General features: G+C 46.2%; 1 protein-coding gene across 10 annotated transcripts in view; it reads left to right on the forward strand.

Annotated features, from left to right (window-relative positions):
• Positions 1-12420, forward strand: part of Fam184a (family with sequence similarity 184 member A) — a 96742-nt gene that overhangs the window by 31509 nt on the left and 52813 nt on the right. For all 10 annotated transcript variants that reach the window (XR_002387943.2, XR_002387939.2, XR_002387940.2 and 7 more), the window contains exons 5-6: positions 210-407; positions 2954-3076. Coding sequence is in view for 3 of the 10 variants with exons in the window: in XM_021240630.2 (XP_021096289.1) it covers positions 210-407; positions 2954-3076 (321 nt within the window). In the remaining 7 variants the exon portion in view is untranslated. The remainder of the gene's footprint in view (positions 1-209; positions 408-2953; positions 3077-12420) is intronic.

Here is a 12420-nt window from a genome sequence, read left to right on the forward strand (position 1 = left end):
CATACTAGTCTATTTCTAGCTTTAAAATATTTTATTTTGCCTCTGCCACCTTGTTGCTTTTGAGAAGACCAATGATGTATTTTCATGTTTCAAAGTCTAGGTCCTGTAGCACTCAGTTCATCCATGCGTACATATTTACATTGTTCAAATACTAGCAGTATTACAGAAAGTGGGTGCCAATTATTGATTTTTATTTGTTTTAATTTAAGAAAGTACATGAAGCAAAGAGAACTCAGCAAGAATATTATGAAATGGAGCTTAAAAACCTGCAAAATAGATTGGAAGGGGAGGTGACTCAACTAAATGAAGCCCATTCAAAGACTCTGGAGGAATTAGCCTGGAAGCACCACATGGCGATTGAGGCTGTCCATAGCAATGCAGTTCGAGACAAGAAGAAGCTGCAAGTGGTGAGTAGCCCTTGGGTTCCTCACTGCACTGCACGGATGCCAGGTCAGGAAGCATCCAGTGCGGTCTGCACTATGGAGACAGGATTCCCTTCCTTTGATGGCTCGTGTCTTGTTGTCATCGTGTAAGCCATAGTCGGATAACTGCATATGACAGAGTTCCTGACTCAGGACGTGGTTTACCGAACTGACAGGAAGCATTTGCACGCGGTGCTAGCCATTAGACAAGCAAGTGTGCTCCTCAGGAAGCTTCAGCCAGGTAGGTGAAGAAGCACCCGTTTGCATGCAGAACGTTTCCTTCCCTGGGAGATGCTTTTGAGTATGTTGCGTAATCAGCTTGCTAGTGCTAAGCCGTGATAGACAGCACCCACCGCAGAGAATGCTGTCTGGCAGCCTGGTGCCTTCTGCCTGCACCTTGCCTGCTGGGTGCATTGCCTTGGGCCCCAGTTCTGTGTGCCTCTGCTGCCAGCAGCCAGTGAGCCACCTTAGCTCCTAGCTCCTTAGCTCCTTAGGTGAGCACCTCGCTCCTGTGTGTGGGAGGAAGTGCGGGTGAGCATCCAGACGGGCCTCGCGTATGGCAAAAATAGACTTTAGTGACTAGCGTTTCTTACCCTGGGCCAGGCGCTGCCAACAGGGTCCACATGCGTGGTTTCATCACTTTTTATGACCAACTGTTGATTTGATTGCTACACCCATTTTTCTGAAGATAAGATGTGCTCAGTGACATGCAGCTCGGGAAGTCAGCCAGGCCTGAGCTGGTGTCTCAGCTCTGTGAAAGCCTATGGCAGGGACACCAGGTGCAGATGTCTCGCTTGTGATACTGCTCCAGTGCGCTTCACACCCGCGGGCTTACACTCCCAGGTTACAGGGAGCTCCCGGGCACTGTATTCCCTCGAGCTGATGACTCGGACATTAGGGCCATTTTTCATTCTGTGGATGCGGGAGTAGGCGTAATAAAGCTGAGCGGTTCACGCAGGGCCCCAGCCTGATGCATAGAAGAGACAGGCTGTGACTGTAGTCTTCTGACTCAGTTTCCTTCCTTTTGTGACACAACTAGTTGGGAAAATATTCCAAGACCTAAACTTAATTAAAAATTCCAGTGAGACTCTGTCAGAATGCCAGTTTGTTCTGCACTCAGTCTGAAGTGTTGACGTTGTGAATGGCACAGCGTTTCCCAGTTCTGCGGTGGTCATTCCCTCTGAGGGAACGAGTCCCAGCCAGGCGCCTCTGCTCCTGCTCTGTGGTGACCGAGGCGGGTGCCGAGTGTGCAGGGTCCCGGAGGAAGGCCTAGAGCGTAACTGCAGCTCTGCCCCTTCTTTCCTACATACCTTTTCTTGCTATGTGTATTTCTACATCCCCTTTCAGCTCAGCCTTGCTTTCTATTGGAACATTTAAATTGCAGGGGCCCCACTTTTAACCTTCCTTTATTTCTCCGTGTTAAGTTCTAAGTGCTGAAATCGAGGTCTCTTTCTTTAGTCCATATCATTTTTGCTTCATTATTCCTAATCATCCCTTCACCCCACTAAATTTTAATTTTCAAGCCACCTAAACACTTGCCTTGCTCCACACATATTTCTTAAAATCTCTCTTCAGAGCGTGGTGGCCATAAGAGATGCCTTGGCTTCCAGTATGTGAGCATGTTCAAAATCTCTCGGATAGTAACCTTGTCTTTTATCAAGACAACTTATTTCCCTCTTGCTATTTCAGTCCCTTCTTGCCTACCTAGCTTGTCTAAACCTAAGCCAAAACCTTCCAGAATAGCCAGACCTCCTCACTTCCCTGTTCATACATTCCTCTGCCACCTGGCAATGTGTGACCTTAATTAGTATTCTTTAGTTCCTGGATATTAAGGGCATACATAGTGTCTGTTGCCATTGTATCCCAACTATTAGGCAGGATACTTGGCAAATAGTAAGTGATCTTTCATAAACATCGATTTCACTGGTCATGCTGTTCAGTTACCTTAATTTTGTAATTGTGAATTTTCTACTACATGCCAGTATTAGAACTGAATTTCAGAAGTGTTACTGGATTTTATTTCTATGTAAATATAGAGGAATTCTGAGTTCAGTAGAATCAGAATGTTTTCTTTACCTTATCTAAGTATCATTCATGTCATACTTTTCTGAAAATGGGTACCTTGGTTTATGAACTTAATTTGTTTTACAATTTGGGGGGAGATGGCTGCGTTTGTGTTTGTGTAGAGAAGATGGCCATGGTTGTGTCTGTCACCCGATGCGGAGTTTGTGAACGGAAGAAAAATTTTTCCAAATACTTTTGTTTGCGAACCAAATTGTTTGCAAACAGAAGCATTGGTGAGCTAAGGAATTATTGTACAGTACTTTGTGGAGTGGGCTAGTCTGGTCACATATTCTCACCCAGCTAAAAGTGGTTCAGATGTCAGGACCCAGGCCACATGATTGGGTAGTCACTGTTAACTCAGGTATTACTGAGGGTAAGGGCAAAATATAAAATAGAATGCTCTTTTTCTCGGAGTCTTTGAGTTATATTTGCAATCCTGTTAATTTTTTAAAATTCCTTTTTCTGAGGAATTGGAGGAACAGTATGAGAAGGAGAAGCTGGCCCTGGAAGAGGATAAGCATCAGCTTCAGCGAGAGCTGGAAGACCTGAAGGAGGAGCTGGAGGACAAGATGTGCGCGGCCACCCAGGAGGCAAGTGCTCTTTGGGCTCTTCCCTGCATGCCTCGTGCGCGGTAATGGGAGCTTTTCCCGGTGACGCCGCAGGGGTTGGTGAGCCTTGGGAGAACAGTAGTCATGGGAGACACGTCGGGGCGTAAAATGTTTCATAACACGTTGGTTACATCCTACAAGGTAAAATTTACTACCAAAAGCCGAGGTGTTTTGTGGGGAAAGCAAAAACAGAGTCCGTCACCTTCCTGGAAAGAAAACAGAGAAGGCATCTTTGCTCTTCTGTAAATCAGTAGTGTTGTCTTCTACACACTTGGCCTCCTTTTAAAAAGAGAGACGGTAAGTTCTAGACAGCGCCATCTAAAATAAATTTAAAATTCCATATGAAAATATTTAGCTTGGAAAAGAAAAGGCTAAGAATCACATACAGTACCATTGTAAGTCAAACTCTGTGGGTGAAGTACACATGAAGGCTTTTGGAACAGTGTCACCCTGGCGGAAGCTGAGTGCCAGGTCACCTTCCTGCTTCTTTCTTCATTCCCTCTGCTCTCAGTTTGTCCTTTCCGTGGCTGCTTGGGCGTCTTCCTCAAACTCAGCTCTTGGCTTGAAACTTCCTGTCTTGTCAGCTTTTCCTGCCTCCAGGTCCAGTGTCCTCACGACTGCTTCTGCCCAAGGAAACCCCACTAAGATGCACCAGCGCCACCGGGCAGGCCGATCCTTTGCACTCAGCGTTCCTGAGAAGGTTTCAGAGACATAGGCAGAGAAAGTTGTGAGCGCGCTCCCTGGGAGGGATGGAGGAATGAGAGTGTCCCTGAGTCCCGCCCAGCCTTCTCTGGCTGTCCAGGGAGAGCCACGCAGCTTCACATGTGCACACCACGCACAGAGTGCGGCCCTGTGTGACCATCCGTGTTTCCCATGTGGGTTCCTCATGGGGGTTTCTCGCAACATTTTACCTAAGTGTTCCTCCAGCCTGCTTGCTGCTTTGCACTGGAGAGAGTGCTAGAAGCAGGCTGAGGAAGGAGCCTCTAGCCAGCTTTTCAGTTCTGCCTCGGCACCCTGCTGATGTGCTTTGCCTAGTGGCTCCCCTTGAAGCGCCTGGTGCCTGTGTCACTTCAGTTGGGGACACCCCTCTGACCGCTCCTTGCTGACTGGAATCTCCAGAGGTCTTCAGCTTTCTCCTCTCCTTACCTGCTCTTACAGGGAAAGATGCCAGCCTCGCCCCCTGAACCAGGGTGCTTCCCCGGAGCTCTGTGTTGTACACACCCTCTGTGGGTCAGGGGAGTTCTCTTCTAATTTCCTCACTTTAAAAAACTATGAAAAGATTGTTGAGCTTTTTGCATCTATTATGATGGTACTTTTTCCCTTTGATTTGTTAATGTGGTACCTTATATTAATCAATTTTCTGATACCGAATCAACCTTGAATTTCTAGAACAGGTCCAAGTTATGTGTGTTATCTTTTTCATATAATGTTAGATTCAGTTTGCCAATACCTGTTTCATCATTCTTGAGCCTGGCTGTGCATGAGCTTGCCTTGTATTTTTCCTTCTCTATTCTTTTTTTTCGGTACCAGGGATCGAACTCAGGACCTTGCACTTGCAAGGCAGATGTGGTGCCACTGAGCTAAATCCCAGCCCTCCTCCTTCATTCTTTCCCTTCCTGCTTTGCAGGTAAAGGCTATACTAGCCTCATACAGTTAAGCAGGACCCACACTTTCTTCTGTACTCTAGGAGATTTGTGTGAGATTAGAATAATTTTTTTTTTACCTCAGTGGCATTCTGGTTAGAAATTGTGGTTAGTAAGCCAGGCCTGGTGGCACAAGCCTGAGACCTAATCCCAGGTCTCAGAGGCTGAGGGAGCAGGATCGAAGTGAGTTCGAGGCCAGCCTGGGCTACACAGTGAGACCCCCGTCTCAAAAAACAAAAAAAGAAATTGTGGCTTGTATGAAAGCCATTTTTGAAACTTGTTCACAAGGAATTTACTACTCTGAGTACATTCAGTTGTTTAATGTAATGTGTACTTAACATCTGCCTATAAAATCTAGAATGTAAGCTGTTTTCTTCAGATCTTTTGTATTCTTTCAGCCGTTCATCTTCTTGATCTGTCAGTCCTTAAAAGCTGATATCATGAGGACAGATTTATCCTCCCCAGATTTTATCATTTTTTGCTTTGTATATTTAGAGCCTTTGTTACTGACACACAGAAGAAACTGATTTTAGCTACGTTGTGAGTCATGTTTTTTGTGTTATGCCATACGATTTGGTATTGTATAACTAGTTTTCTTTTACATTGATACGGCTGGTCTATTTTTTCCATTCTTTGCCACAGGTTTTTTGTTTCCTTATTTTTACACGTGCCCCTTGGAAAACATGCAGCTGCATTTAAACACGAAGCTAGTCGGAAATGTTTTCCTTTTGAAGAGTTTATTCCGTTTTCACCTGTTGGCCGATGAGTAGGTCTATCTGGGGAGACAGAAAGGATTAGGGGTTCTTCACAGACGGAAGGGAGTCATGTGCTGTCTTCATAAGTCTAAGGGTCCTGACACCTTCGAGGTGATGCGGCCTAGAACGTGGCGCACAGGCTCCGTGCTGGACCCCAGTGCCGGAGCCCTTGCACGGCAGCGTGCTCCTAGCGTCTCGTGCCGGCGAGGCGTGCCGCCCTGCAACGCAACGCCAGTCATCCTCGCCATCTGTGGTCTCTCCAATTGTTCTTTCAGCATTGAAGTTAAAGATTTCCTTCTGGACGTAAGCATTTTATGCGTAATACATAGTTCAGTCTTTTATGAAAAGAATTATTTGGATTCATGTAAAATGTCACGGTTGATAAAATTCCTGACACACGATAGGAGATCAGTACATATTTGTGAATGAAACATTAAATGAGTAACACTCAGCATTGAGAGCTAAGCTTCTTCTGAGTAAGAGAACAGTTTCTATTGCTGTGTGTACAAAGAGCTCGGTGCCTGAAACAACCCCTCTTACCGTGTGGATTTGTGGTCCCTCGTTCCAAGCACGGGTACCTGGGCTGCGTCTTAGCGTCCCGTGGGCGGAGGCCAGAGTGGCTGAGGGGACTGAGAGTGCTTCTCAAGCTTGCTGCTTGCTGTGGGAGTTCTCTGCCCTTGGCTGGGTGACTGAGAGCCACCCTTCCCTGCCAGCCACGCACCAGGCTCCTCTCCACTGGTCGGGGCCTTCTTGTGACAGCAGCCCACTCCTTCAAGGCCGGTAGGAGTATCGGCTGCTCCCAAGTGCTCTGATCGTTTTTAAGGCCCACCTGAGTAGGTCGGGCCCACCCAGAATGACTTCCTTTTCATCCCCCTCCAGCACTACTTAGGGACGTTAATTACATCAGCAAGATCCCCTTTGCCATAGAATGTAATCATGGGAGTGATGTCCGGTCATACTCACAAGACTCAACCGAGGTCAGGGAGAGGTTACCTTAGAAAGGTGCCTGCCACCTTTCTGGGCTCTTGGGAGGGAGTGCTACCTTCGGGAGATGGGAGCCGTGTGGGCCATTTATTACCATGACTCAGTGAACAGTGGTGGAATTCTAAACTTTGTTCACAGGTAGTTTAATGGACTGGGTATTATACTTTAGGAATGTAAGCAATTTTACCAAAATGATAATAATTTGAATGTTTTCAGTGTTTCAGATTTTCTGTTTAATATGTATACATTGCATTTTAGTATAGCTATAATCTGTATTCAGTAATGCTTTATGAATTCATTTTATAAAACTTTACCCCATATAATAGTTCCATTTATTAACCTTATCTACATATTAGAGATTTAAAACTGTTCACAGTGATCTAGCATACATCTTTCCTATAGTTGCATAAATATTTTCTTTTTGGTAATTTGTTTTTAAAAATTGTTCATATTGTTGTCCACAGTGATGCCTCTAAGGTAAATACCATCCTATGTGTGTTACGGGGAAGATAACTCCTAACCTACTGAGTGTCAGATGAGCCAAGTCCGTGGCCTCTCAACACCGAGGGATGAAGGAGAAAGTCAGGAGAGTTGTTCTGGGTTCGGGCCAGCAGACCCTGACAGAGAGGAGTGAAGACCCGAGAGCCACGGCCTCTCTGTGGGGAAGCTGGGGGCTTCACTGGAATCGAGCCCTGAACTGACTTAAACTCCCACTTTTATTGAGAAACAAAGGCATGGGGTTCTGTTGAACGTGGGTGATTATTTTAGATTAGAAAGGCATGGCAACAATTATGGCAAACTGTTAACTTTATCAAACTCTTCCCAGGATGTTCCTCCTTGTTTCGCCAGCAAGGCTCCTCCCTGCCCAAGCTGGTAGAACACCGTGTCTTCAGGTTGTTCCACTTTTCAGGTCAGCTGATGCTCACCCGTCGGGGCTGTGAGGAACTCCAGGGTGCTACTGAAAATAAGAACAGCTCCTGGACTTCCTGGAGGGGTGCTGAGGGGTGGCCACCAAGACTCTGTGTCAAGGCTACTTACACAAAATCACATCACGATTACACAGTGGGTGAAACTAGTCAACCTGTAGGGTTAAAGTATAGCCACTTACTGATACTGATCCTGCAGGGAGACAGTCAGGTAGCAAGGGTGACTGAAAAGAGCAAAGGCATTCCTGGAAAGTGCTGGCTGGGAGCGTGGGTCCTGTTGCGTCGCTCCTGTGTGTCCGACGCCTGACTGCGCCCACTGGACAGCCTCATCCCAAGCTGCTGCGCCTCTCTAGGGGGCTGCAGGCCTGGCTGTTGCATCTCCATCTTGAGGCCCAGCCCTCGTCAGACTTCCCTCCAGTCATGGCACAGGTGTGTCTCTGCTTCAGCCCCGACTCCCTCGAGGGCACGATCCCTCTGTGGCTGCTTGATGGTTTCCATGTAACTTAGCTGTCTCATATTTGGAGCAGAAGAAGGACCGTCAGGCTAAGGCCATGGGCAGACCACAGCACAGGTCTTCGAAGGCCAGATCGTGGCATGTTCCAGCCTGGAGTTCTGAGACACTGCAGAGCCAGCAGGCTCTGAGAGAGGTTCCTGCTCCCCCTGCTGCCCAGGATGGGGTTTTTCCTAGAAATGGGTAAACTATCAGGGCATAAGTATTTTTGTTCATTTTTTAAAAGCATTTTCTTTCCATCTAGTTCTTCCTCTAAATGAAATTACTGGGCCAGAGAGTAGGAATGGTTTTTGTAGCTCTTACTGCTTATTACTAGATTTGTCTCCAGAGAAACTGGAACTAGGTTCCAGTAACATCAGTAGTGTTTGCATACTTTCTTACAAAGCATCTGTTGACTACATGACACCCTCTAGGTGGGGGAACACTATTAGCAAGATGTCAAGAAACTCATAGTCCTCAGCTGTCAGGATTTGATGATAAATCTGTTGTAGAGTCCAGAGGAAGGACTGATTCTCTGACTTTGGGGTTCATAAAAGCTCTGAAGAATATGGTATGATATGTCATGAAATGATATGGTACAATCTAGGAGAATTCAGAGATGGGAGACGTCCTTAAAAGATGGGTATAAATCTGCCTGATGTAGACATGACCGAAGTTAAAAGGGTTTGAAGACCAGCACAGGGCAGTCTTCCGAGTAAGCAAGTGTCGGCATCTTAAGGAACAGCAGGAAGTTCTGTATCACTGCACTGGGGTTTCTGTTCCTCAGCACAGTCGCCAGTTTTAGGCTGGCTGATTCTTGAGGGCGTTTAGTAGTCTCCTTAGCCTCTTCCTGCTCGGCGCCAGTAGTGTACACCCGGTCCTCATCTCCAGACTGTGCCAGGTGTTCTCTGGGGACAGCTGTCCCTGGCGGAAAACTGCTGTGCGTGGCCATAGGTTGCACTTGGGGCTTGGACAGGGCGTATGGTAGGAAGGATGTGGAAGCCAAGTGGTGGGGGACTCTTGTGCCATAACAGAGCTTCAGACTTGATCTCAGTGACACATGATCTTAGAAAAGGACTGTGTTGCTCTAGGTGGGTAATTAGGGTGAGACAGATTATGTGAGGCGCTAGTACATTAGTCCAGGAGAGAAATTGTTTGCATTCTGATTTGGAAGTAAAACTGGGAGTGGAGATTATTTAAAAATGCAATGTTTAGGGTTTTATGTTGTGAATGATGGAAAGTAACTGGTGTATCTAGCTCAGCTCTTTGGACAGATAAGGATGCCACTGTCGAACAGTAGGAAATTCAGGAGGAAAATACACTGGAATGGCAAGACCTTGGGTTGTTTGGGTATGCGGGTCCTAAGATTTCCAGGCTGTAGATAAGGGGTGAGTGCAGGCTGACCGAGGGTGCCTGGCTGTGCAGGCAGGCGTTCTCTGAGGACCTTGCCGCTTTCAGTAGAGAGGGAGGGTGGAGGGAGATCTAGTGGTTTCATCTGAGTAGCAGTGGGTGGCACTGCTCTTTGAATATGTGAACGAAAGAGGAGAGGACAGGGGACTCAGATCCCGTCTCCAGCCTGGGTGCCTGAACACTGCAAAGGAGTGAAATGCACTATGAAATCGTGTATAGATACAAATGAAATGTGAGAATGTAAGTGGCATGCCTTGGGACAAAGAAAGCCTTTGAAAATGACACCAAAATTTTGATTAAAAACACAGAGTATTTGTATAGTTACCGTTAAAAATTGTACAGATCAAAACATACTATAAGAAGAATTCAACCTGAGAAACAGTTGGGAGGGATGGAGTAAGTGCCTGACGAGTTTGATGACTAACAAAGAATTCATGGCTTTAATGCTGTCAGAGTGTTTTCAGAACAGTGAGAAGGAGGCAGGCACCCCAGGCAGGCTGAAAAAACATTGTCAGCCTTACTATAACCCGAGAACTGGGAGTGGAATCACTGAGATGCCATTCCATTGGCATAAAACCAACAAGGATAAAACTGAGACCACACAGCTGGTCAGGGTGAAGGAGCAGGTGCTCAGAAGCTACTGATGGGAGCAGAGCATCCCAAGAAGGGATTTAGCTCGGTCCAGCAGTCTTAGACCGACAAGTCCTTTGACTCAGCAGTTGTGTGTGTTTAACCCAAGCAAATGATAGGGATTCCTGAGAACATTTCAGCACTCTTTAGAGGACATTTAGAGCAACATAAGCTTCCACAGAACTCTGTCTGTCTAGAGGAAGAGGAATCTTTCTAACTGCACGGAAGTGTTATGTGTTCTCTGTTGATGTCTGGGGCTGCCCATGTCCAGGTTGGGCCTCCCGCTAGGCTAGCAGGGCCAGCTGGCTTAGGGCCATCCTGCTGCCACACGAGGTCGGCAGAGGGCAGGGACTGGGGCCCTTCCGGAGCTTCAATGAGATGGTAAAGAGATTTTATTTCTTCTTAATTGCATTACATTTATAAGAACTTTCTCAGTAACTGCCTCATTAATTTAGTCACTAAATACGAACGGCTGTTAGGTACCAAAGATCTGTGTTAGGCACTGCCATGGCGAAGAGCGCCCAGAAGCAAGTATTTACGCTCCAGCCTGTATGTGGCGGGTTGAGGAGCAGGTCTGGCCAGGAAGGCTGAGACGAAGGCTTGGGGCTGAGAGCTGCCCAGGACTGCAGGAGCACCCTATGAGTGGACGGAGGATGGCAGCCCCCGCCAGCGTGTGCATCCACGCCTACTGTGCTCCGTTCTGTTATGTAGCGCAGCCTCTATACTTTGCTCTCCTGCAGTTCTCACTGGAACACCTTACACAACCACTAGGTAGGTAAGCCAGAATTCTGATCTGGGTGGGGATTTCTGGGCTGAATCTTTAGCCACATGCTCTGCTCCCTCCCAGCGAGTATAAAGACCCTAGAGGGAAGGCTCCCTTGCCGAGCTGGGGCCCTGGAGCCCATGGAGGGTTTGAATGTTATCCAGGGTAGTGGACGGAGTAGGAAGCGCTCTGTGCACACACTGGGATGCTCACCTGAGGAGTGGGGCTTGCTTCATGTCCCCGTGTAACTTACCAGAATGCACTTTGGTGTCGCGAGGATGGACAGAGATGGCCAGGCGTGGATAGAGAGGAGGACGCCTCTGGGGTACAGGATTTCTACTTAACTATTCCTTCAGGGTGCCATTAAGTAGCAGTAATCTGAGTATCGGTTTCTGTTGTAAAAGACAGGAATTCCAGCTCAAACTAGCTGAAGGAAAAGGGAAACCTGACTCATGTGGCTGAAATGTCCAAGGATAATGTTAGCATCAGCATGAGTAGGTTCAAAACTGACTTGGTGATGCTGGAACTAAGTTTCTCTTTTCCCTTCAGTTGGATTTGTTCTCCTTGTGCTCACATATTCCTTTAGGTACTTGTGCAGCTGGACAGAGATCTTTTCTAGGAGCCCCCCCCACCTCCCTCCCTCCCTCCCTCTCTGTCTCTCTTTCTTTCTTGTCGTGGTACTGCAGATTGAACCTGTGGCCTTTGCACTGAGCGGCATCTCTAGCCCTTTTTTATTTTTTATTTTGAGACAGGGTCTCACTATGTTACTAAGTTGCTCAGGCTGAACCCAAACTGTGGTTCTTCTGCCTCTGCCTCCCAGATTCCTGAGACTGCCAGGTATGCGTACCACCTCTAGGAGCCCCTTCCAAGGCCTAAGGGCACTGTGAGGAGGGAACCCTAATCCACACAGTCTGCTCCTAAACCGTTTTGCTGGCCACCACACTGAGACATTGCCGATTTATATTTCTTTCTTTCTTTCTTTTTTCCAATTTATATTTCTTTTGAGCCCTTCATCCTGCTAAGACCACAGGGCCCTACAGGGAAGGAGGGTCGATTCCCCAGATGCCAAAAGGAGGTTTGATATTGGGAGACAGTAAATGTTTTCTACACATACTGTTTTTATTGTATTTCAAAAAACAAATTTTAATGTTATGCTTGCTTATTTGCTTTTATTTTTATTGTGTTGTGCAGAAATTGAAAGATTTTGCCCATTTAATACCCATCTGTGTCTGATTAGATTTAGTTTCTTTAATATACCTTCACTTTCTTTATGTTGAAAATAGAATACTTTTTTACATTTTTTTATATATACATACAACTCATACTCATCTGAAAATTTTCTGTATTATAGAATATTTTTCTCTAGTTTATTAAATATGGTTTTTCTTTTCTTATTGATTGGTACCTGGTATCTTTTCTAGTTAAGTAATTTTTCCTGTCTATCTAATAACTGTATAGTCCAGTAACTCCTATCTTATAGTAACAAACCTTGGGGTTGAAACAAGATTTTTTTGCTCAGTTCAGTGCTCTTTCGGCTCTGCTACAGCCGCTGTCCACATAGGCATTCATTCACTGCTGTACCATCCATTTATGGCAAGACAGATCAATACAAATAGTAGGGGATATATGAGTACGCATATAGACTAGAGAAAAATGGACATTAGAATAGGGATGAATACAATTTTAAAATATCAGAAGTGAATGCTGTATATGAATATGCCAGTA

This window comes from Heterocephalus glaber, unplaced genomic scaffold, assembly GCF_053883595.1.
Source record: "Heterocephalus glaber isolate CG9 unplaced genomic scaffold, H.glaber_assembly_v1.0 deba00001550, whole genome shotgun sequence".
Lineage (NCBI taxonomy): Eukaryota > Metazoa > Chordata > Mammalia > Rodentia > Bathyergidae > Heterocephalus > Heterocephalus glaber.